General features: G+C 39.0%; 1 protein-coding gene across 3 annotated transcripts; it reads left to right on the top strand.

Annotated features, from left to right (window-relative positions):
* The first annotated feature begins 248 nt into the window (after positions 1–248).
* Positions 249–21,441, top strand: LOC108898595 (histone acetyltransferase KAT7). Of its 3 annotated transcripts, none has more exons than XM_018698529.2 (15): positions 249–590; positions 2,522–2,666; positions 4,227–4,445; positions 6,276–6,560; positions 6,669–6,751; positions 7,158–7,244; positions 8,071–8,169; positions 8,273–8,362; positions 9,313–9,504; positions 11,133–11,222; positions 12,192–12,332; positions 12,800–12,893; positions 13,157–13,303; positions 15,773–15,879; positions 16,080–21,441. In XM_018698529.2, exons 1-15 carry the CDS (start codon positions 576–578, stop codon positions 16,176–16,178), a joined length of 1,893 nt encoding a protein of 630 aa, XP_018554045.1. In that variant the 5' UTR covers positions 249–575; the 3' UTR covers positions 16,179–21,441. The 3 variants fall into 3 exon arrangements, with proteins under 3 accessions (XP_018554045.1, XP_018554043.1, XP_018554044.1); XM_018698527.2 differs by having other exon boundaries at positions 252–590; positions 8,273–8,383; XM_018698528.2 differs by having other exon boundaries at positions 255–590; positions 6,279–6,560; positions 8,273–8,383.
* The last annotated feature ends 39 nt before the right edge of the window (positions 21,442–21,480 follow it).

Here is a 21,480-nt window from a genome sequence, read left to right as displayed (position 1 = left end):
TTACTTCCGGTGTTGTGTCCAGTTTCTAAAGGCTCATTTATTAGAGTGTATTTAAGCACACAAAGTAATGTCAACAGTTTTTGCAAGCCACCAACAGCAATTTTTTGCTATATTTTAAATTTAATTTTAATACGTTTTGTGTTTAAGCGGGTGGTCACACTCTGTAACACCTGTTTGATTAGTTATTACTGTAAACAGCTAATTAGACAAGGCTTTTAGTTACTAAACTATTATCACAATTCAATAATTTGAAAATTTTAAAAGTCTGAATAATTCTCCACCCTTCCCATGTTCCGATCGAGCGCGCTGAAATATGATTTAAAATATCTGAAGCGAACGAACCACATTAGCTGTATGTTCCTCCCGGAGGAATTTTGTCAACGTACCTGAAAAACGAACGGACTTGCGCTCTACTCTCAAGGAAGTGCGGAGAAATTGATGCGCTTTTTTCAGCTGAGTTAGCTCATGTTAAAAGCTGATCATTTATTGTTCTTATTGTTTATACAACCTGAGATAAATTGCTCCCAAAGTACGGGATAAAAATCTGCCAGAGGAGATACGTCACATCTTTGAAAATGCCTCGGAGAAAGGTAAGGCATATGTTTGCAGCAGACTCAGCCCTAAGAGCAGACTGCAGCTCGGACACACAACATAACGTCATTGCTAATGTTAGCCAGCGTAGAGGTAACACACAAGTTGTGTGCAAAAACCTGTGACCGCCTGCGAGTTAAAATGCGATTCTATAAGATACCGTTAACGAGTTTTAGATGTACGTTGAAAATCAGTGTTGGTAGAGTCAATTGAGCTGTCGTTTGTGTTTCTGCTAAAAGCTACGTTAGCTCATGTTTATTGCTGAGTTGCAAGAATGTGTTGTTGTTTGTTAAGTGTCCTTTCCTCAGAGTACAGAGACCGGGGCTTTGAAAATTAGGGGTTTGCGACTTTTGGTCAGATATCTGCAGACCGATGGAGAAACGCTGCCCTCCGTTTAACGTCGATAACGGCAGCTTTAACTGATGAAAAAGGAACAGGCTGTTCCAGGGTGCGAGGATGAAACTAAGCGTCTGTACCAAAACAACGCTGTGATTGGACGGAATCGGGAAGGTCTTGCGCCCATTGGTTAGATTCTCTCGAACCCCGCCTCCTCTTTAATTTAATTGGTCGTATGCAAATCAACGGCTCCGTTTCTTGTTGTGAAGTTGTCAAATGCGCTTACCATAATGTGCGCCAGTGGTCCATGCTGTAGAGTAACGTTAGTGTACTGTATTTCTCCTGTAATTTTCTGTTCACTTATATATTGTTTGATTTACCTATCTGTGCTGTAAAATGATTTTCTAATTATTATTATTATTATTAAAAGTAACTTAACAGCGACGTTATCGGTGTTTTTATTAGGCCTACCATAATGCACATAAAGTACAGTTATGCGCACTGGCTTGGAGTATTGTTTTGTATAAAGCGTTATTATTGGGTTATGCTGTATACTCTCGTGAACTTATTTCGCATCTGTAATAGCTTTAATTTTCACTATAACTCCTCAGTGTTATGATTTGTTTACTCTTTACGTCATTTTAGTATCCTTATCGAATCCGTCTCTAGTGCTGTTGTAATAAGTAATCACTCCCCTGACAAACAATTGACAAAAAGTGTTATCTTTTTTATTAAACGTAGCGTCCTGAGTGGACCCAAGTGTCAGCTTATCAAATATGAAATTGCACCTAAAATAGTAAAAACAATACGATTATGAACAAAATAGTATGTATAAAATGCAGAAAATATATATAATATTAATTTACCGTATGAATAAATGTACAATAGGCAGCCCTATGATGGTACATTTGGATTACTATTTGAAAGGAAGATGCGGCTCTCGGTATGTTATTTGTGAAATGCAAATGACATGTTGGCTACTGCTAGAATTTCCTTACCCCACCCCCCACTCAGCCGGATTTTGGTCTCTATAGCGGTGGAGGGTGAGCCCCTCTTACGCCTCCGTTACCAGCATCACCCCACTCATGCCGTGTGCTAGGCAGCTTGGCAGCCTGTAATTTCAACAAACTGTGCTGCAAAATACGTTAACGGGACAATTCATGAGTGCATTTGGTTTTACTGAGTTGTTTGACGCTCTTTGAAATAGTCTTTTGAACAAATAACCGAATTAACAGACTACAACATGGGAATTCACGCGGAAGGTACAGTCAGGCGTTGTGCTTAATTCGGGTTGGTACAATAGACGCAGTCGGCTTTTTTCAAGGACTGTCCGTGGTGATGCCGGTTTAGGATTGAGTATTTATTGACTCGTCCATCGTGATAAGAGTGGGTGCAAAGCCGGAGGAGATGTGATGGGGGTGATGCTCCTCCCCAAATATGGGATCTTTGTTGAATTATCCACTGGTAAAAACAAACAACACAACACAAGTCTTTACTTAAGTCAGCTTCACTGAATTTTTCAAACTACAGCTGCGCTGTTTTATCGCAGACTTTTGGCTAAATCGCTCAAATTGCCAATAACTATTGTTTCCAGAGGACCGCAGGCAGCAGCTCGGACGGGACGGAGGACTCGGATTTTTCCGCTGACCTCGAGCACACCGAAGTTTCCGAGAGCGCGCACAGACGCAGCAGCACGCGCTTGACTCGCGCGTCATTGCGCCTCAGTCAGAGCTCACAAGGTAAACATGTACAGTTTTTGAAAAATAATCCACTGTAGCAGGTACAAGGAGTCACATAAACCAGTTATACATACAGTATTTATCATACACAGGCATGAATTACAGAAACATGTGGGAATAGAAGAAACATGAGGGACTTTTATTGCATAGAAAGGAATAAATACTTGGGTTAGCATCAGTGGTTTACATGCATTCAGGTTCATACATTTGTTGAAGTAATAGCAAGGTTCTTACTTTGAAGATTCCATGTTTCCAATTTTCCTCAAAACAGTTTATGAGAATCAAACCTTCCCATTTACTGCAGGGAGGGAAAATCCAGTAGGCCCATTAACCTTCCACACAGTGTAATTACAACAGTTTATTTCACCATTAACACCAGTGTATTCAGAACTTTAGGAAGACCTTTCCTAGGCTCTTTGACCTTTTATCTCACTGTAAACTTCAGAAAGTTAGAAGTACCATTTTCCTGCCATTTGTCTTGTGGGTGTAATAAAACCTATTTGTTGTATCACAGTCTAGTTTTCTACTCTTGACTTGTAGTGAACTTTACTGTCTTCTTTTAATCATACATATTTTATCTCTATTTATATTTATTGTCAAGCCAAATCTGTCTACATGCAGCATAAGTTAGTTTATGTGAGTCATTCTAATGAGGAAGAATGTTTTCATTCTTAGACCACAGAGAGACTTCAAGCCCCTCTCACTTCAACAGTTAAGCAGTAGCTATTATATATGGGCAGTGATAAAGCATGAATGGGTTCAGACAGCCTGACCTCCCCCCACCACAGACACACAAACACCCCTGTGTGACCTCTTTCTGCTGTGGCTGCCAGAGGGGATTTACAACAGAGAAAGAAAGCCAGACACTGCCTCCTCTGCTTTTTTGTTACTGAGAGAAGTTGGCCACGTTGCCCTTGTCCTCACAGAGGCACAGCACAGAGTTTGCTCCAAAAAAGAAGTGGATTCAGAGGTTCGGTTTTCTTTTCTGTGGTGGGATTAGGCTCTTCGTAACCACTGAGGCCATTCGCAACAAGTAACTGTCTTCTTCATACTATTTCTGCTTGGATTTACCCAGTTACAGACTGCTCAGTCTGGAAAATTTTGAATCCATGTATTCTGTTAAGTTTCTGCTGTTATGTTTTTTTCCCCATAGTAATTTAGTACATTTCTTTGTGGATTGACTAATCAGTTTATCAGCTACTCATTTAATTTCTGCATTCAAAGCCATGCCTCTTGGTCACACTGTTAAAAAAGATTGTGTATTAGCAATATAATATATCCAAAGTAAAAGTGGTCATTATGAAAAAGGTAAGCTTCTAAGTGTTAAAATATTGGTGTATTAACCTTTTAATCAGCATAATGAAGCAAGTTCAGGATAAGTTTGTATAAAGCTTGATACTTTCAGTTCTAATACATTTTATGAGGTTACGTGTTTTGCATGAAAAATTGAATTTTGACATGTGGCTGATAATTATAACCAACAGATAAACACAGCAGAGTACAGGAGTGTTAAAAAGTGCAGCTGTGGAAGTAATGAGTAATAATTCTCTTCTCTTCCAGATAACTGCAGCTCAGTACGGAGCAGCTCTCCTGCAGCTGTGGGTCCTGATGAAGGCCTGGATTCAGCAGCAGAGTCTGCAGCAGCAGCAGCAGTGGCAGCGTCTGTCTTCTCCTCTGGGCGCAGGGTCACACGCAGCCAGCAGGGGGCGACAAACACCACAGCCAAAAGATACCCACTGCGTCAGAGTAGGTCGTCTGGCTCGGACACTGAGGCCAATGGTGAGATCTGTAGTGTTACTTGTATGTCTTAAAATGAGATCTGTACACTTCATTAGGGATGCTGTCAACATTTACATTACGATGTAGGTGCTTTTTAATGCATTCATTCACCTTCTTTAGGTTGTAGGAGGTAAAGCACAAGCAGATGAATTTGTTAAAACAGAGGAGAAACAGAGGTACAGAAAGAAAAGATGAAGCAAGTGAAAAGAGTGAGGGAGAAAAGTGAAGAGAGCAGTAAAGTCAGGGAAGGATGGAGGGAAGGAGAGAGAGGATGAAAGGGAGAGTAAAAGAAAAGACTGATGTGGGAATGAAACAAGGAATGACATGAAAACACAAACAGAGAGGATGGGGAGGAGGAGGAGGAAGGGCGTCTATCTGTGTCTTTCATTCATTCATTGTGGAGCTGTTCAGTTAATGTCATCAGGCCTGTCTGTGAATACAGTGTGTTCCTGATTATAAAGAAGACAAATATGTCTCAGAACATATCCTGGACTTGTGTTTTGTCACTGGAATGAATGAATAACCTTATGGAGACCAGGAGCTGTTGTTATCTAACTTCAGACATTGAGAGGAAGTGACGATCTCCATCTGTTAAAGCAGATACATCTGTACTTAGATTGTCTGTTTATTACATTTTTTTTACCTTATAAAACTGAGTCATGCTGTGAAACAATGTTAAAAGTGTCATGATACCATTATTTTTATTATGTCAGTCTCTCACAGACCTAGTGTATTTACACAACAAAAAGTAAAAGAGGCATTTAGGGTTTTTGGAAATGTAGACTTAAGTTGAAGACAGTTACATATTTGGTAGCACTATATAAACTTAAAAATGTGCTATCTGTTTATTTGGAGGTTACTGAGAATGAAAGAACTGACTTTTCTTTAAATAAAAACAAAATACAGTTTTACCATATCTGTTTTTTAACTTCTAAATATTATAACATTATGTATGTTGTGTATTTGCCCAAACTATGATTACAGTGACTTGTTTGATGGTAGCATGTGTCTTATTTTGCTCATCATCTCTATTTTGGGGGTTGGTTTTTATTTGATTGTGAGTTAATTCCTTGGCACATGACGAATTGTCACGGAGGACACTATCTACCACACCTAGCTATCATTGGCATCTGTACCAGACTGTTTAGGTCTGGCATAAAATATGTTAATGCTGCAGGTAACTAGGACTTTTAGAACTAGCACTTTTTTTTAGCTCTCTGAATGCTCATGTGTTAGAATATTCATAATAGAAGAAACATAATACTCAAAATATCCGTTTAAAAATACTGAATGGTAGAATTAGTGTTTTGCTGGTCATCAAGGCAAACAACTGTGATTAGTTACTGTGATCACAATCTTTAACAAAATTTATTTCATCATTGGTACCGCGTTTTTTCCTTTGCCCTTTTCTTGCCTACCTGCAGTGATTCACAGGGACGTCAGTCTGACCTCAAAGTTTACAGTCTCAGATTTAAAAAGATTTGCCTGACATCATGAATAGCCCAGTGTATCTGGAAAAATAAGGAAGGGCTGCAGATGTCCTCCCATTCACCAGCCAGCCTCTGAGCTCAAGCCCCAGTCTTCTACTGCAGTAACATCAGTCTTTACTATTGAATTTCTCTGCTGGCAGCCACTGAGGGTGTTAACTGCATTGGTACATGGTCATGTTTGCAACCTACAGAGGTTTCTCTGAAGGTAGATTTGTTTCAGTAGAGCGGCTAGATATTTCCATCACAAAAAAGTGGCAAAACAATTGTATGACTACTTAGGCTGCTTAGATAGATAGAAGTTTTAATCATTAGTATATTTTTCTTGTCCTGATTGGCTCAGTAGACCTAAAGCAGGGGGCAGACCGGGACGAGACCCCTCCTCGCACCCCAACAGGCAACGCCCCATCCTCCGAGTCAGACATCGAGGTTTCCAGCCCAAGCAACGACCTTGTGTCTTCTAGCAACGATATTGTAGTTTCACAAGAGGAGGACGAGAGATTGGCTAAAGAGCTGTCACTCAAAGAGGCCGCCGCCCACGACCTTTCCCACCGGCCCAAACGACGGCGCTTCCACGAGAGCTACAACTTCAACATGAAGTGTCCCACACCTGGGTGCAACTCGCTGGGTGAGGGCACAAACACTGCAAGTTATTTTTTTATTGGATCAGATGTCCTGCTTCTATAGACCATCTCTGAGCTTTCTGTGTCTTTCTGTGTTTCCCTCTCTTTGACAGGTCATCTAACAGGAAGGCATGAGAGACATTTCTCCATATCTGGGTGTCCTCTCTACCACAACCTCTCTGCTGATGAATGCAAGGTACACACACACACACACACACACACACACACACACACAAACACACACACACACACACACACAGACAAAGGTATATCAAAAGAGTTCCAGGTTAAGAACTGAATATGAAAGCCACCTGCCACATTGGAGTAAAAATATGCTACATTTTTCCTTCAGTTTTTCTTCAAACTACTTTTTAGCATCTTTAATATAATTCAGTAGTCAAACCAGGATTCTGCTGTGGCAACATCCCAGCCAACACACTGCGACTAAGTGTCCAGTGGATGAAACTGAAGGAGGCCAGCAGACTCAAATTGAAATTGTCAAGCTGCGAAGCCTCCAGGAACATGGAGGTGGTTGCTGTGATGTTTCTGCTGCGGGGCTGGTTGTGAGTTGTTGGTGGTAGACAGTGTTGATGTTTTGTCAGGGCAAGGCATCAACGCGCGACAAACAGGCTGAGGAAAGGACGCTGTCACACCGTCAGGACGAGAACAGACATTCCACAAGAAACCAGGTAACGTACAAACGCACGAGTTAATCAGACGAGCATAACACATAGTGACGCATTCACACATAGAACAGATACAGGGACACATTCTGTCTTTTTGTGGGGTAATTCTCTTTTTCTACTGAGCAAGGGAATCCAAGTGAAGGCTGTGACCCTTCCTTGGTTTCACCTGTCCAGTTCACTTCATCATGAACTCAAGTTGTGTTTCTTTGTGTGTGTGTGTGTGTATGTGGAGGGGAATTCCTTCACACTGCAGCAATAGTCACCGTTAGTGTAGTAGGACTCTCCTCTGCATCCTTGTCTGATGTAGTTTATGTTTATTTCACAAGGAGAGGTTTTTTTGATCGTCAGAGAAAACACAAACATGAGCCAGAGTTAGCTTAAAAGGCTAATTTATCATTGTTCATGGCCAGGTGTTTAAAAGGGACCCTGAAAACAGATTAAAATGACATGTTATTAAGCGTATATACACAAGATACTGTAAGAAATATACAGAAAATATTACAGAACACATCCTGCAATAAATAATACGGAGGCAGGTTACTGTCTGTGAAACCATGTGTATAGATCACTGTATCAGAACATGAGTAGAATTTCCTTAAAATTTTTGACCTGAATTTTTAATCATCATCAGAGTCATAAAATATCTATATTAGTATTGATGTGAATTAATACGCAAGACATTTGTCTCTTTATATACAGTATAATCATCAGACATTTAAATTTAAGGTACTGATCAGTTTTTTGCTCTACCATTGTCACTCCTCAAAAAGTAAAGTGGTCAGAGTACAAGTGTAAAGTCTTCTCAAGTGTTTTCTCTGTGTGGTCTCAGGCCCCATCAGATCGTCAGCTGCGCTACAAGGAGAAGGTGACAGAGCTGAGGAGGAAGAGGAACTCAGGCCTCAATAAAGAGCAGAAGGAAAAGTACATGGTAAAAGTAACATGATTATGTTTGCTGTATGTCAAACGCATAAGCAAATGCATCTTTCCATATTATATTTTGAGTCTGTCCTCCTTCGTTGCCCCACCGCCAGGAGCACCGTCAAAGCCACGGGACAAGCCGGGAGCCACTGCTGGAGAACATCACCAGCGACTACGACCTCGAGCTGTTCAGGAAAGCGCAGGCACGTGCCTCGGACGACCTTGTAAGAGAGAAAACTCATCATCATCTCCCTCCCTTACTCTTTTCTCCTTCCCCTTCTTTTTTGTCCCTTTACCCCTTACTGCCTTATTCCTCTTCTTCTCTGTTTCAGTCCGCAAACCCTCCTCTGCAGCCACAGGAGCAGTCTGAGATATTTTTGGTAGTTTGGACAGTCACTTCCTGTTACTCTGTATTTGTGTCTTTCTCCTGATCTGTTACTTTGTGAACCATTCAGATGAGAAAACATTGTTTTTAATCAGGTTTGCTTCGAACTATCACATAAATAATTCTGCATGTTTAAGCCTCTCACTTTACACTGCCCACAATTTTTCCAAGCACATAATAGATTTAGATTAATAACAGGCTCTCCAAGGTGTTATTGGTTTTGCTTTCTCTACAAAATAAAAGCCTTCTTGAAAAACTCTAAATATGTAATCCATCAGTGAACAGTGAATATTTTTTACACTTTTTTTGGTCAAAGTTATAATTGCGTGGTTTGCTGCTAGTCTTAAATGATCTTAAATTAACTTGCAGTCTAATCTTCTGTTAGTTGTTCTTATGACCATGTTATGGTTTTATTGGCAGTTTGTCTGAAAAAAATTGTTGCACACAACATGAGGAACTTTGTTTCATACCTTCATGTTGACCCTTTTCCTATTTTTTCCTCATCCTAATTTTTTCTTCTTACATCGTTTTACTGTTTTATTTTTGATATTTAAATTTTTTGTAGCTGGTTTCCTCCACTGAGGTTTTTCCAAATTTGATCTTTGGCTCACCCGATTCTCTTCCCTCAATAATTGAGGTCTTTTCCTCTTTCTCTTCTCTCCCCTCTTCTTGCCCATTTACCTTCCCCCTCTTGTCCTCCATTGTCCTCTTTATACCTTTTCACTTCCTTTCCTCGTGTCCTTGCCCCTCCTGTCCTTGCCTGTACAGGAGAAGCTCCGTCTTGCCGGTCAGGTGTCAGAGGGCAGCAACATGATAAAGACCATCGTGTTTGGTCGCTATGAGCTGGACACCTGGTACCACTCTCCATACCCAGAGGAGTACGCCCGCCTGGGGAGACTCTACATGTGCGAGTTCTGCCTTAAGTATATGAAGAGCCAGACTATTCTGCGCAGGCACATGGTGAGGCAGCCTTCTCATTTTTTTTCATCTCCAGAGCCTGAAAATGTTGGAGAATGCCTTAAATTAAATAAGTCTGTGGTTCTTATTAAATGTAATATTTTTATTCATAGTTGCTATCAGTAATTTTATATTGACAACTGATCACATGACTACTTTGATGTGTAAGGGGATGCTCGTAGTGACAAACCCACAGAGAATTAACACCCAACTCTGCATTTTCTTAGCTCTACTGAGTTTTATAGTGACTTTCAGCTCTGGGTTTGGTTTGCTCTCACTGCTGCTAGATGTTTTTTGAACGAGTACCCAGACTAAGGTATAGTGTCTTTTTAAAAATCTTCTCACGGCCTCTATGTTGTTGCTTTTGGCCACAGGAGGCAGCTGTTTTCAGCGAAAGAACTCTGATATATTCAGTTTGATGTGTAAATTTGCACCTAACAAGTTTGCCAGATCATCTTAAAAGGGGATACTATGTATGTTGTGTTCACAGCTTCTGAGGGAGAATTGTCATTATAATGCAGCTTTAAAAATAGGTGGCACTGGCTTTCTTCATTTCACTGGTACTTTTTAAATGCCAGATGTAAACAAAATGGACAGTCCTGTCAGGTTTATTTTTATGGCCACGATTTTACCCACCTTCATTTCTAGTGTTACAGTAGATAAAAATAGACGGAGGCAAATACAACACAGTAAACACTCTGTTATGTCTTCTAGTTTTGCCGGTTACTGCATTGTTTCACAGACTACATGAGCTTTGTGTTTGATTAGGAATGGTTTTGGTTTGACCACCACTACATTAATCCAATTACTGTTGGTGAAATGTTGAAAATGTCTTACATAATTTCTCTTGTTGAACTCTGGTTCTTTGTCCTAAACTGCAATTTCTGTGCCTGTCATGAACATCTCAGCTAATTTTTTAAGAGTTATTATAGCATTTATTCATTATAATTCTAAGTGCTGTTTAGGACCTCAGGTGTGTACAGCTTCAATAATAGGATTCAGTTTACAGTTTTAAACACAGAACTGCATTACAAAAAAATGCACATTGCTAATTTCAGTAATGGAAAAAAACACCACTAAAAACTGCAAATTCTTCCTGGTGGTTAGGCAGCAGTTCTTCATCTTAGCTAAAATGTCTCTGACTGATAAGCAAAAAAAATTGAAGCTTCCACTCAGTGATGTTGAAGCATTAAAGTGAAAATGGACTGTGGCACAAAAATGAGTCTGGACTATTCCCTTAGTTCAGACCACAACCTTACTATCTCAACGCCTAAGGCAGTTCATAATTTTATTCCCATACCGTGCAGACTCTATTTAGATAGAGTTCATAACTGTGCCCTTCTGATGCAGTTCACACTGTTGCTGTATTTGAGTGAGAGATGCAAGAAGAGGACTGTGTGCTCTGCTGAATGTAATGGTTTGGATCTGGGATCTGAAACAGGTCACTGTTGTTATAGTAGACTGTAACAGTTGCAGTGAAGTATTAGTAAGAGAATTATGAATTTCTAACACCAATAAGAGACGGCCAATGACAATGCTTTGTGCAGTTTAAGCCTGCCAGACCAGAGATGACCGACCACGACTAACCTTAGCTTTGTTTTTCCTCCTTGTTTGTCTCTGCTGCATTTAAGGCTAAGTGTGTGTGGAAGCATCCCCCAGGTGACGAGATCTACAGGAAGGGGAACATCTCTGTCTTTGAAGTGGACGGAAAGAAGAACAAGGTAGGAGAGTGCTTCACAAGTCATCCTGACCTTCCAGAAGAGGACCTCATACCAAGAACATTTTCACACTTTTATCATAAATTAAATCATAAATTATTTTGTCATGTCCTTTCATGTAAGTGTCCCAAGTTAGATTCAGCAAAGGCTCTTGGGGCTTGGTAAACCTGTCCTAAATTACTTGTTTCAACTTAACTAATGTCGCCTGTTTATGAGGAGGTGTATGAGGCATTTTTACATGTCCCTCTCCATTTAAAACACATATAACAATGTCAGTAATGGTATTACTGGACTCGAAACATTTAGAAAAAATAATAATACAGCTGCCTGATGTGTAATCAGAGCAGCAATGTACTGTGACAGAAACAAAGAGAGGATGGTTTGATGTAAAGTTTGACATTAAAAAACATCTTGCTAGCAGGCAGTGACTTATATAGGAGGTCGTTGAGAGGATGTGACAGTCAAAATGAATTTAGATTAAGTTCCCTGTAGAGAGGGGCAGACTATTTGTACTTGACTTGTATAATAGTCTTGGATCACTTGTAAGTGTTATTTGTATCTAAGTAGATTTTTTAAATATGAGAAGATTGGTAAAGACAACAAGTTCTTTTAAATTGCTCATAGTTGACAGGTTCTTGCATGAAGGCCTTATGACACCTACAGTGGCTCCCGTGAATGTAAAAAATTGAACTTCTGGTTGGTTTGCTGTAGTGTTAGCCCTTTAGCTTGAAGCATGACCTGTGTGTCTGACCTTTTTTAACCAATTTTTGCACTTAATGTAAGACTCCTGTAAACCTAATGAGACAGATAACTGTCTGTGTGAGCTTGTCCAGCTGTGATTACACAAAGACAGGGATGGATAGCTGACCAGTGTGCTATCGTACAGACAGACGATGTTGGTCAGTTGTGTCAGTGTGACATGAACCAGTAAGCTTAGATAGACTGTAATGTCTGTGACGCTCCTCCTCACAGATTTACTGCCAGAACTTGTGTTTGCTGGCCAAACTCTTCCTGGACCACAAGACTCTGTATTACGATGTTGAACCTTTCCTCTTCTATGTCATGACTGAAGCTGACAACACAGGGTGTCATCTGGTTGGATACTTCTCTAAGGTAACTGTGGAGCCAATTACAAAGTGTTCTCTTCATTTTTTCCCTGTACAATCTGAATTACTTGAATAAAAACCTTTAACTAAAGTGAAAAATGTTTTTCCAAGCTGCTTGATGATAAGAGGTGTAGGTTTGAGAGAGTATTGTACAAAACACTGATTTGCTATTTCTGGGCTGTATAGACTAGTGCAAATGGAAGTTCATAAATTGCTTTTGATTATTACATGTTCCCCTAGGACATGATGTAGAATTTCATTTTGCGTATACACTGTCTGAACCTATTCAGGTGAGTATGTGAGGTATGAGTAAAACATAAGTGAATATACAAGCCAAAACTAATAAGACTGGAAAAAGCAAACCTTTTTTTATTGCTATAAAATATATCCTCTGCCATATATTACTGCTGTCAGCCTTAAGAAAACCTCTGTTGGTCAAATCACCATGTTTATAGATTTACTCTCCTTCTGCAGGAAAAGAACTCTTTCCTGAACTACAACGTGTCCTGCATCCTCACTATGCCACAGTACATGAGACAGGGCTATGGCAAGATGCTCATAGACTTCAGTGAGTACAGACACCCAGTGTGTGTACTTATCTTTGTGTATGTATTGTATGTGTGTGTCTCATAAACTCAAATAGCATACAAACTGGCCAGGGATTTTTACACAGGCTGTCTGCAACACTTGCTAATCTGAAAGAAAAACACTCTTGTGATTTAGATATTACAGTCATTAATCTTGTTATTTTATTGCCTTTTTCTGTATCCTTGAGGAAGAAAATGCTAAAGGGTAAAGCCAGCAAAAGCTCTATCTGATCTGTGCTTCCAGGTTACCTGTTGTCCAAGGTAGAGGAGAAGGTGGGTTCACCTGAGCGTCCTCTGTCTGATCTGGGCCTCATCAGCTACAGGAGTTACTGGAAGGAGGTGCTTCTGCGTTACCTGAACAATTTTCAGGGCAAGGAGATTTCCATCAAAGGTATGGGAGCACACTCTCCAAAATGTTGGAGAGAGACAGGAACATTTTAAGAGAGAGGACGTTTGGGCATCCAGATTTCTGAATCACAGCAAACATTTTCAATTTCTGAAATGAAAATAAAACCACAGGTCAGTTTGATAATGGTTTTAACTCAGTAATTCCTAAGAAATAGAACCTTTAAAATAAACTGTGTAATGTCAGGAAGGAATCTAAGGGCCCCAATAGGTCAGCAGTTCTCCAGACTGTGCGTGCGTGTATGTGTCTGAATGCATTCATATGAGTCTATGTTTATGAATGGATCAGAGAGCACTGAGGCCACACCAAGTCAGTGTTAAGGTGATAAATGAAGGTGGATGCACACAAGACTTACAATCGTGCAAAACTAGGCCAAACCCATTCAGAGGACTGGGGTGAACACCATGCTTAGTACATTTTGTTTGTAGTCCCTGAAAAAATCTCTGTTACTGTAATGAAAACAAAAACAAGAGTTAAGTGTCTACAGCCACGCCAGCAGCTCTGTTGGACTGTAATGAAACTCTTTGGGGATTTTTTTGTAAAATGCTGATATTAGTAAGCTAACATGGTCATAGTGATAGTGCTGATGTTAAGCAGGTATAATGTTAACCATATTCACAATCTCAGTCAAGCATGTTAATACTTGCTTATTAGCATGTAACATAAAGTACAATAGAGGTTAATGGGAATGTCAATAGTTTTGCAGTTATTTGTTTTTGTACTATATTGGATGGAATAAAATTATACTTGATGGAGGCACCAGATGAAGGGATAACCAAAATCATCACCATTTAATCTGAGGATAATGTCTTAACCAAATGTCATAGCAATTCATCCAATACTTGTTCAGATATTTCAGTCTGGAAAGTGATGACCTGACTAACAGGTGATCACAGCTAGTCGTCTTCTTCATTGTCTTTATTGGTGCATTGCTACATTTTGTTGTGTGTTTTTGTTACCAACTGTCAATCAACTGAATAACATGAAACCATGTGCAGGACCCACTCATAAAAACATTGCTCCATAGTGCTACTGTTGGTCAAAAACACCACATGGTACCTTTAAGTTCTTAAATGACTTTTTCTAACTTTAAATTGAGTCAAATATTTCCTTCAAGACAGAAATTATTTGTTTCCTTTGCTCAGTGTCCATGTGTCAAGCTGTATTTTCATTATGTATAATTAGATATACCTCTATGGTAAACACTGTAGAGTTTTAAATACTTTCATTTGGCTACTGCAGCTGAATAAGACATAATATTGCACATAGGTATAAATGAGTCACTATTCACTATTCACTATTTTTGTCATACTAAATAAAGAGGTAGAAAATGCAGCGAATGGATTGCCACCAGGGTCAGACAGCAACCAGTGTGACAAAACAGCAAATAATTCAGTAATAACACTTTGTTCCTTCATGTCCGAGCTTCCCCCTCCCCCTCTTTTCTTCTGAGTTTTGCGTCTTTTCAAAAATTTCTGCATGTTATTTTGATTTTAGGAAGATGTTTTCAGCTCACACAGAGGAATACAAATGACTCTTCTAAGTTATCCCAGTCCACACTCAAAATGTGCTCTCACTGTGCTGCCATTATTCGACTGCTGTGGCTCTGCCATTCTCTGCCATGTCTGTAGAGATTGACATTGTGCAAAGTGGGTTTTGTCATTATTCAATAGCCTCTTGGTTAGTTCTAACCACACCGCTGTGTTCACACATTTCAAGAAGAGCTGTGAATGTGTCATACTTCAGCTAAAGTTTTATAATGTTGAGTGGTTTGTCAGTTGCATAGAAACAGCACAGCACAAGTGATGCTGCTGTTAAGTAAAAATAAATTAAAATTCTTATTTCTGATTTTTAAAATTGATTATAGTTTCTTTGAATATCTAGCTTCATAGAGCAATGATCCGTGTTTCAAGTTGCTCATTGAATCCAGTGAGTATCTTTACTATTCTGAAATCTAAACTGACAGAGTGGAGGCTCACCAGTTCATGTTTAGTGACCTCAGAAAGCAGCTTGTCACATTCAAGGGGTCACCTGTGTAATTGTGACTGTAATTCCATCGAACATCTTACAGCTTCATGTTTGTTTTGTAATTGTTGTCATTTGTTGTTCTCTAGTTTTTAGCCTGCCTAATGGCCAGGCTCTAAGGAGGCAATGTCAGTATAAGCATGATCTCCACCAGTATAGGATGGATTGGCAGGGAATTTGGTTTGGATATTCATGTCCCCCACTGGATGAATTGTAATGACTTTGTTGATCCTTAACTTTTCATCTATAGCAGTATCATCAGGTGAAATGTAAAATTTTTCCAGTGATTAGAGTTGATCAGCAAATGTTAACATGCTAACCTAACTAAATTCAACCTCAGAGAGTAGATAGGATTGCTGTACCTCCCCATTATTATCAAGCAGACAATTCTGATCCCTCCTAACTCTGGTCCCACTCTTGTGTTCACAGAGATCAGTCAGGAGACAGCAGTGAACCCAGTGGATATTGTCAGCACATTGCAGTCTCTCCAGATGCTCAAATACTGGAAGGGAAAGCACCTGGTCTTAAAGAGACAGGTAAGAAACAAAAAGATCAAATTTAAAAGTTAGAATTTCCTTCATGCTATTCTCTCCAGTTACTAGATAATACAGGCTCTAGGTAAGTCTGGGTCAAAAAGTGTAAAACTTTTATTAGGTAAAGAAAACAATTACATTTCAAATTTTTCACATAGCTTTTCATTGGTATATGCAGCTATGGTGTTTTTTCTCTCCTGCAGGACCTTATTGACGACTGGAAGGCCAAGGAGACCAAACGTGGTAACAGCAAGACGATTGATCCCACAGCCTTAAAATGGACACCGCCTAAAGGGACATAGAGGAACTTCCATTCACACTCCAAAACACACACAAACACGTCACAAACAGATCCTCCTCTGTACACTGGCATGCTCACAGACCCTGAGCCTAAACCCTCACACGCACTCTTGTACAAATCGCTTTCAGCAGCTGCAGCACAGTCATCCACTTACAGAGGTAACTGTTACTCTGGGTTCAAGCTGTCACTGTTATGGCTCAGGAGACTGACCACAGTCCAATAAATAATATAAAACAACACAGGAAACAAATTAAGCAAATATCATTTGTTCCTGTATTCAAACAGGCATATGTAGTAAGTTTGTAAGATATGACTTTGCAAAATTTAACTGATCTGTAGTGAGAGTTTCCATCAATAGATCAGCATGGGCCTCATAATGAACTGTACTCTTAAAATTGTACCAACATGTAAAAAAGTGTAGCATCCTTTTTTTTGAAAATGCAAGAACAACTGCCCTTATATGACTAGCCAGAGTATAGAGCCCCAATGTGATCAATATTAGTGAATTGATTAAATAAATAAATAAATTACAAATAAATAATCACATGAATAAATTGTGTAATACATACAAATGAAAGAAAAACTGGTGAAACAACTTAAGTTACAGCTTTTACAGGAGTTCATCTTTATTTCGTAATATAATCTTTTTTATTTTAAAACACCCTTAAAAAGACTGCTTTATAATTGCATTTTTCCCAAAAACATTTTATTTCATGACGTTCTTCATTTCATAACTTTTAATTCCATGTCATTTTCCTAACAGTGGCAACGTCACGGCCATTTCACCTTCAAGGTTATCACATGCTTCCTGTTTTATAATTAAGCTAACAAGCTTGTCATTGACCGATCTGCACCAGAAACCCAATTTGTTTTATGCACATGCAAACTGTGGCTACTTCTTGACACAGCTACCCTAACCCTGACCATCACACATGTAGAACAAATCAGGTTTCCAGTGATATAAAGATCAGGCTGGCACAAGCTCAACAGCTGCTATCAGATTTAGCCAGTTTGCTCCTGCTAGCTAGAGCAACAATACTGCCAAAGTAATTCTGTATCAACTATCTGCTCACTGCTGTAAGTAAACTGAATAAGCAGGCAGTAACTATATTGTTTTATGTATTTAGTTTCACAAGGCTACACATGCAACACAACTAGTTGGCTAACTAGTTTGTGTGGGTTGTGAGCTTTATTACTCTGCATCAAAGTGAGGAGCCAGTGGTTTTGACAGCAACTAACATTAGCTGGTTCATTCAGAGGTACTTTACTTTGATAATGAGTAATAATCCAAGTTCACACAATGGCCTAGCTAGTTAGCCGGTTAGGTATGTAGCATGAGCTAGGGTGTAATAGCTAAAGAGGTTTCATTACTGTGTCTAACTGTGTTTATTTACAGCAGCAGCCTCTTGTTGGATGATTCAGATTACTTCGACATTGTTGTTGTTCAAGCTAACAGGTGCTAATTGGCTAATTCTCGTAGCAGTTGTTGAGTTTGCTAGCTTAAGAGAGGCAGGGGGCCATGACTGGCTGAAAGATGAGAGCGTGGTGACATCACTGTCATCAAAAGTGACACTGTATAATAAAATCACACACATCAGACAATGAATGAAAGTGTCATTGGGAAAAAAGGGCATTTGAAATAAAATTAATTCAGTAATATTTTGTTATTTTAAATGATATTTTTCTTTTTTTTATCCTGTTATTTCTCAGATTGTTTGTTCATTTCATATTTTACGCAATTTCTTTATAAGATTACATGCTTCACAATGTTTTTAAAAAATTTTTGTTTACTGTTAAAACGTTGGGGTTCCATAGAGGAGAGGCAGGTATTTACCATTTTTGTTTAAATTGTCTATTTCCAGTTTCAGGCTTAAGCTAAGATTCTTGTCCAATGTACAGTGGACTAAAATGTAAAATAATGGGCCAGTAGCCAGTGATGACGGTCTATGTAGAAAGGCCAGTGATATCTCTTCAACCTCATTTGTTATCTGAAAAGTGAAAGTAATTGTGCGTTGTTTGCGCTCCACCTCCCAGACACTTAATTAGCACAGACCACCAGGCACATCCGCTAATTCAATCTGTGACAGCCGGTATCGAACCTGTGCTGCATTTCATTCTGTGCTTAAGACAGAACGCATGTCGGCAGCACACTGACTCATTCAACACACTTTGGCAGACACAAACCAGCTGGCTGTGATTAAACAGGACACGGCCAAGGCTCAAAATGCATCAAGTTTCTAAGAATAGGAACCCCTGACCTCAATTTAACACCCAGGTCACATGACTGAATAGAGAGTTCCCACACAAACTGGAAAAGATGAAAATGAATTTGATCAGTTCCACAAGAGAAAATCTGGAAAATATTATAAAAAATATTGCTGTTTAGTAATCCCCATGTGAATAAAATACGACCTAACATTAACAGTACACTTTGTACATTTTTGTCTGTAAACACTATAATGGTTGAAATGGTATGAGGAGTTAAGATGGTATCAGGTCAAGTCTTTTACCTCACAGATTCTCTTTATGTGTAATGAAATGACACACAGACCAAACAGTGGCTGTTTGAACTCAGAACAAATCAATTCCGCTTCTCTGTCATGCAACAAACACACACATTGTGTCCAGTGTTTAACCCATCTCACAAGTCAGATAACCAGGAAGCTATAGCTGCCATTGGCCGTGTTTGCACTGTTATGTCACAAAGATGGGACCTTTTGTTCCTGTCCCCCACCCCCACTTTTTTATTTTTTTTAAGTTTTATCTTAGTGTCAGCTGTGTTATTTCATGATGTCTACACTTGTATTCTGAACAGTGAAGATATATAAAGTTCTCAATGATATTTTACACTTTTTCTACCTCTGAGGTTTTACCACTGTATAAAAGCTAGAACGGCCCATTTTTAGTTTGTTTTCTTTTTTTTTATTCTGTGTGTTAACGTGTGAAAATATGTAGCCGTGTTTGGCCAGCAAGTTTTTTTAATTAGATTTTTTTTTTTTAAATGTGCTATTTATATTCTTAAAAAAGATATGTTAACTGCGTAGAACGTAAAAGACAAAGTCTGGTAGGGGAATGTCTACTCTATAGGACCGGCTTCCTTGTGAATAGAAATATTTATCTAAAATTTATTTGTAGATTTGAATGTGTTTAGAAGCTCTTGAAAGGTACAGGAGGGAGAATCCAACCACCACCAACAAAGACAATGACACAGGTCATTTTCATTTCAGAGGTTTATCTCCTGTTATCAAAAGTGACATGATTGAATCAAAATGTGTCGCTTTTGCACATTGTCACTATTTGTTACCGCCATCATTTTTGCTGCGAGCATTTAGGAAAATACAAGCATGACCTTTGTGTATTAGACCAGTGAACACGGTCAGCAGCAGTTTTGTAATTGTTTTTATTCCACTGTGTTTGATAGAAGACTGGTTTTATTTTATTGACAATCTCCATATTTATTGATTAAGATCAACATGTAAACTTTGTAACAAGCTTTTAGGATTTGTTAACATTTTGGGAAATAGGCACGTCACTTTCTTATCCAGAGTTAGACAATTGATACCACCCTCTTGTCTGAATTTATTTATCATTACGAATTATAACCAGCAGGTGTAACAAAATGGTACAAAGGCTGAACACGTTCATAAACTGTTAGCTTGGCTCCAGAACATTAACCCCAAAAAAACAACTTATTTTTGCAGTTTGGTTTTTGTTCAGATTAAATAAACAAGGTGTAGGGTTGTCATTGGTGGGGTTTAGAGGTGATAGTAGGCAGGTTTTATTACCTTTGGACTGAGCTAGGCTAGTTGTTTCCCCATTTCCAGTCATTATGCTATGCTAAGCTAAGCTAAGTGGCTTCTGATGGCAGATGCATTTTTACCGTACAGACATGAGAGTGGCATCAGTCTTTTCATCTAACTCGACAAGAAAGAAAATAAGTGTATTCTCTGAAATGTCACACGATATGTTGTGCGTAAGCTTCGACAGCAGTTGGCTGTGAAATTGGAGGTGTGTAGCCAACAATGTCAGATTGAATCAACTTTTTTCTTTTTTTCCCCAGAATTCTTTTTTTTGTTTTGTAGCTTTGTGTCATAATTTCAAATGTGGAGGAATCATTTTCTTTCACTAGCTACAGACTGAAGTTACATTTGCTTTTCTTGTGCTATCTTTAAAGTGCAAAACATTTAAGATATGTTGTGGGTTTTTTTCTTTCTTTTTTTATGCCATAGTGATGTTTTCTTTCTGCCATCTGTGGATTAACGTGTCTGTATTTTACATCTTCATATTTTCTTTATTCCTGTGGTTGTTTTGCCTGTTTTAAGATCTTAACATGAGGGAGTTCATGTGTCATGTCACTGACTGGCAACTCAGAATCATTGCCAACAGTGTATGCATTTCAGAGGATACATTTATCCTTTTAGCACCTCTTCTCAATAACCACCACCCCCCCGACATGTCTTAATGACTGACGTAACTCATGACTGTTGTGAGTGTAGAGAGTGTTTTTGCCTGTTCTTAAGTGCATTTACAGGAAAGTGCACTTACTTCTTGGAGGAATTTCAAAGAAAAAATCCTAAAACACAGCCTGAGATGATCTTTCACATGTGACTGGGGCAGTTTTGTTCTTGAGTGTACTTTTGTTTTTGCTGAAATCATGTTGAGGTATTATGTGCATAGGTAGGATGGAATGATTTTAAATGATCAACAGTAAACAGTTATACAGGGAGAAATCCATCAGAAGCAGAGAAAATATATTCTGACAGTAGCAGAAAATGGACCTTAACATTTTTCACGACTGGCAAAGACTCAATAAAACAACACTTTGTCAAAAACAACATCTGGAATGTGTTCAACATTACAAATCAGTCAGTGAAAGTATCTAAGAGTGATCGTTATTCTTTAAGATGAGTCCTGTTAAGGTAATCTGTCCGTCTTGAGATCACAATCCATTTTTATTTCTCTCATTTCTTTCATCTTGTCTTCCTGTTATCCTCTGTGCCAGTGGCAGCTATAGATAGGCAGCATCTGGCAGGTTATTATCACATCTGAACAGGATCACAGTTGCTTAGAGAAACAAGAGGCATTCCATCCACCTTCCATAGGCCAGCGAGCTGTTGTAGTACTGCTCCCTATTTAAACTAAGCACACAAAGCAGCGACACTCAAAAGTAGCGTGGCATTGATATGTAGCTCAGTTGTGCTTTTGTACTTGCTTCTCCCCCTGCCTTCCCCTCCAATAAATGCAAATAGTGAGCTTTGCCTTGATGTGTTGTTTGTGTGTTGTGTGTGGGGTTCCCCCTGGCA

The sequence above is a fragment of the Lates calcarifer genome, linkage group LG11 (assembly GCF_001640805.2).
Source record: "Lates calcarifer isolate ASB-BC8 linkage group LG11, TLL_Latcal_v3, whole genome shotgun sequence".
NCBI classification, from domain to species: Eukaryota; Metazoa; Chordata; class Actinopteri; family Centropomidae; genus Lates; species Lates calcarifer.
The sequence above is the reverse complement of the archived record's forward strand: the minus strand, read 5'-3'. Positions and strand labels throughout refer to the sequence as shown.

Bases quoted from the DNA above. Each gene is read 5' to 3' on its own strand.
- LOC108898595 (XM_018698527.2), top strand. The intron at 6,752-7,157 runs GTACACACACAC...ATGTTTTGTCAG, and splicing joins TCTCTGCTGATGAATGCAAG to GGCAAGGCATCAACGCGCGA. The intron at 12,894-13,156 runs GTGAGTACAGAC...CTGTGCTTCCAG, and splicing joins CAAGATGCTCATAGACTTCA to GTTACCTGTTGTCCAAGGTA.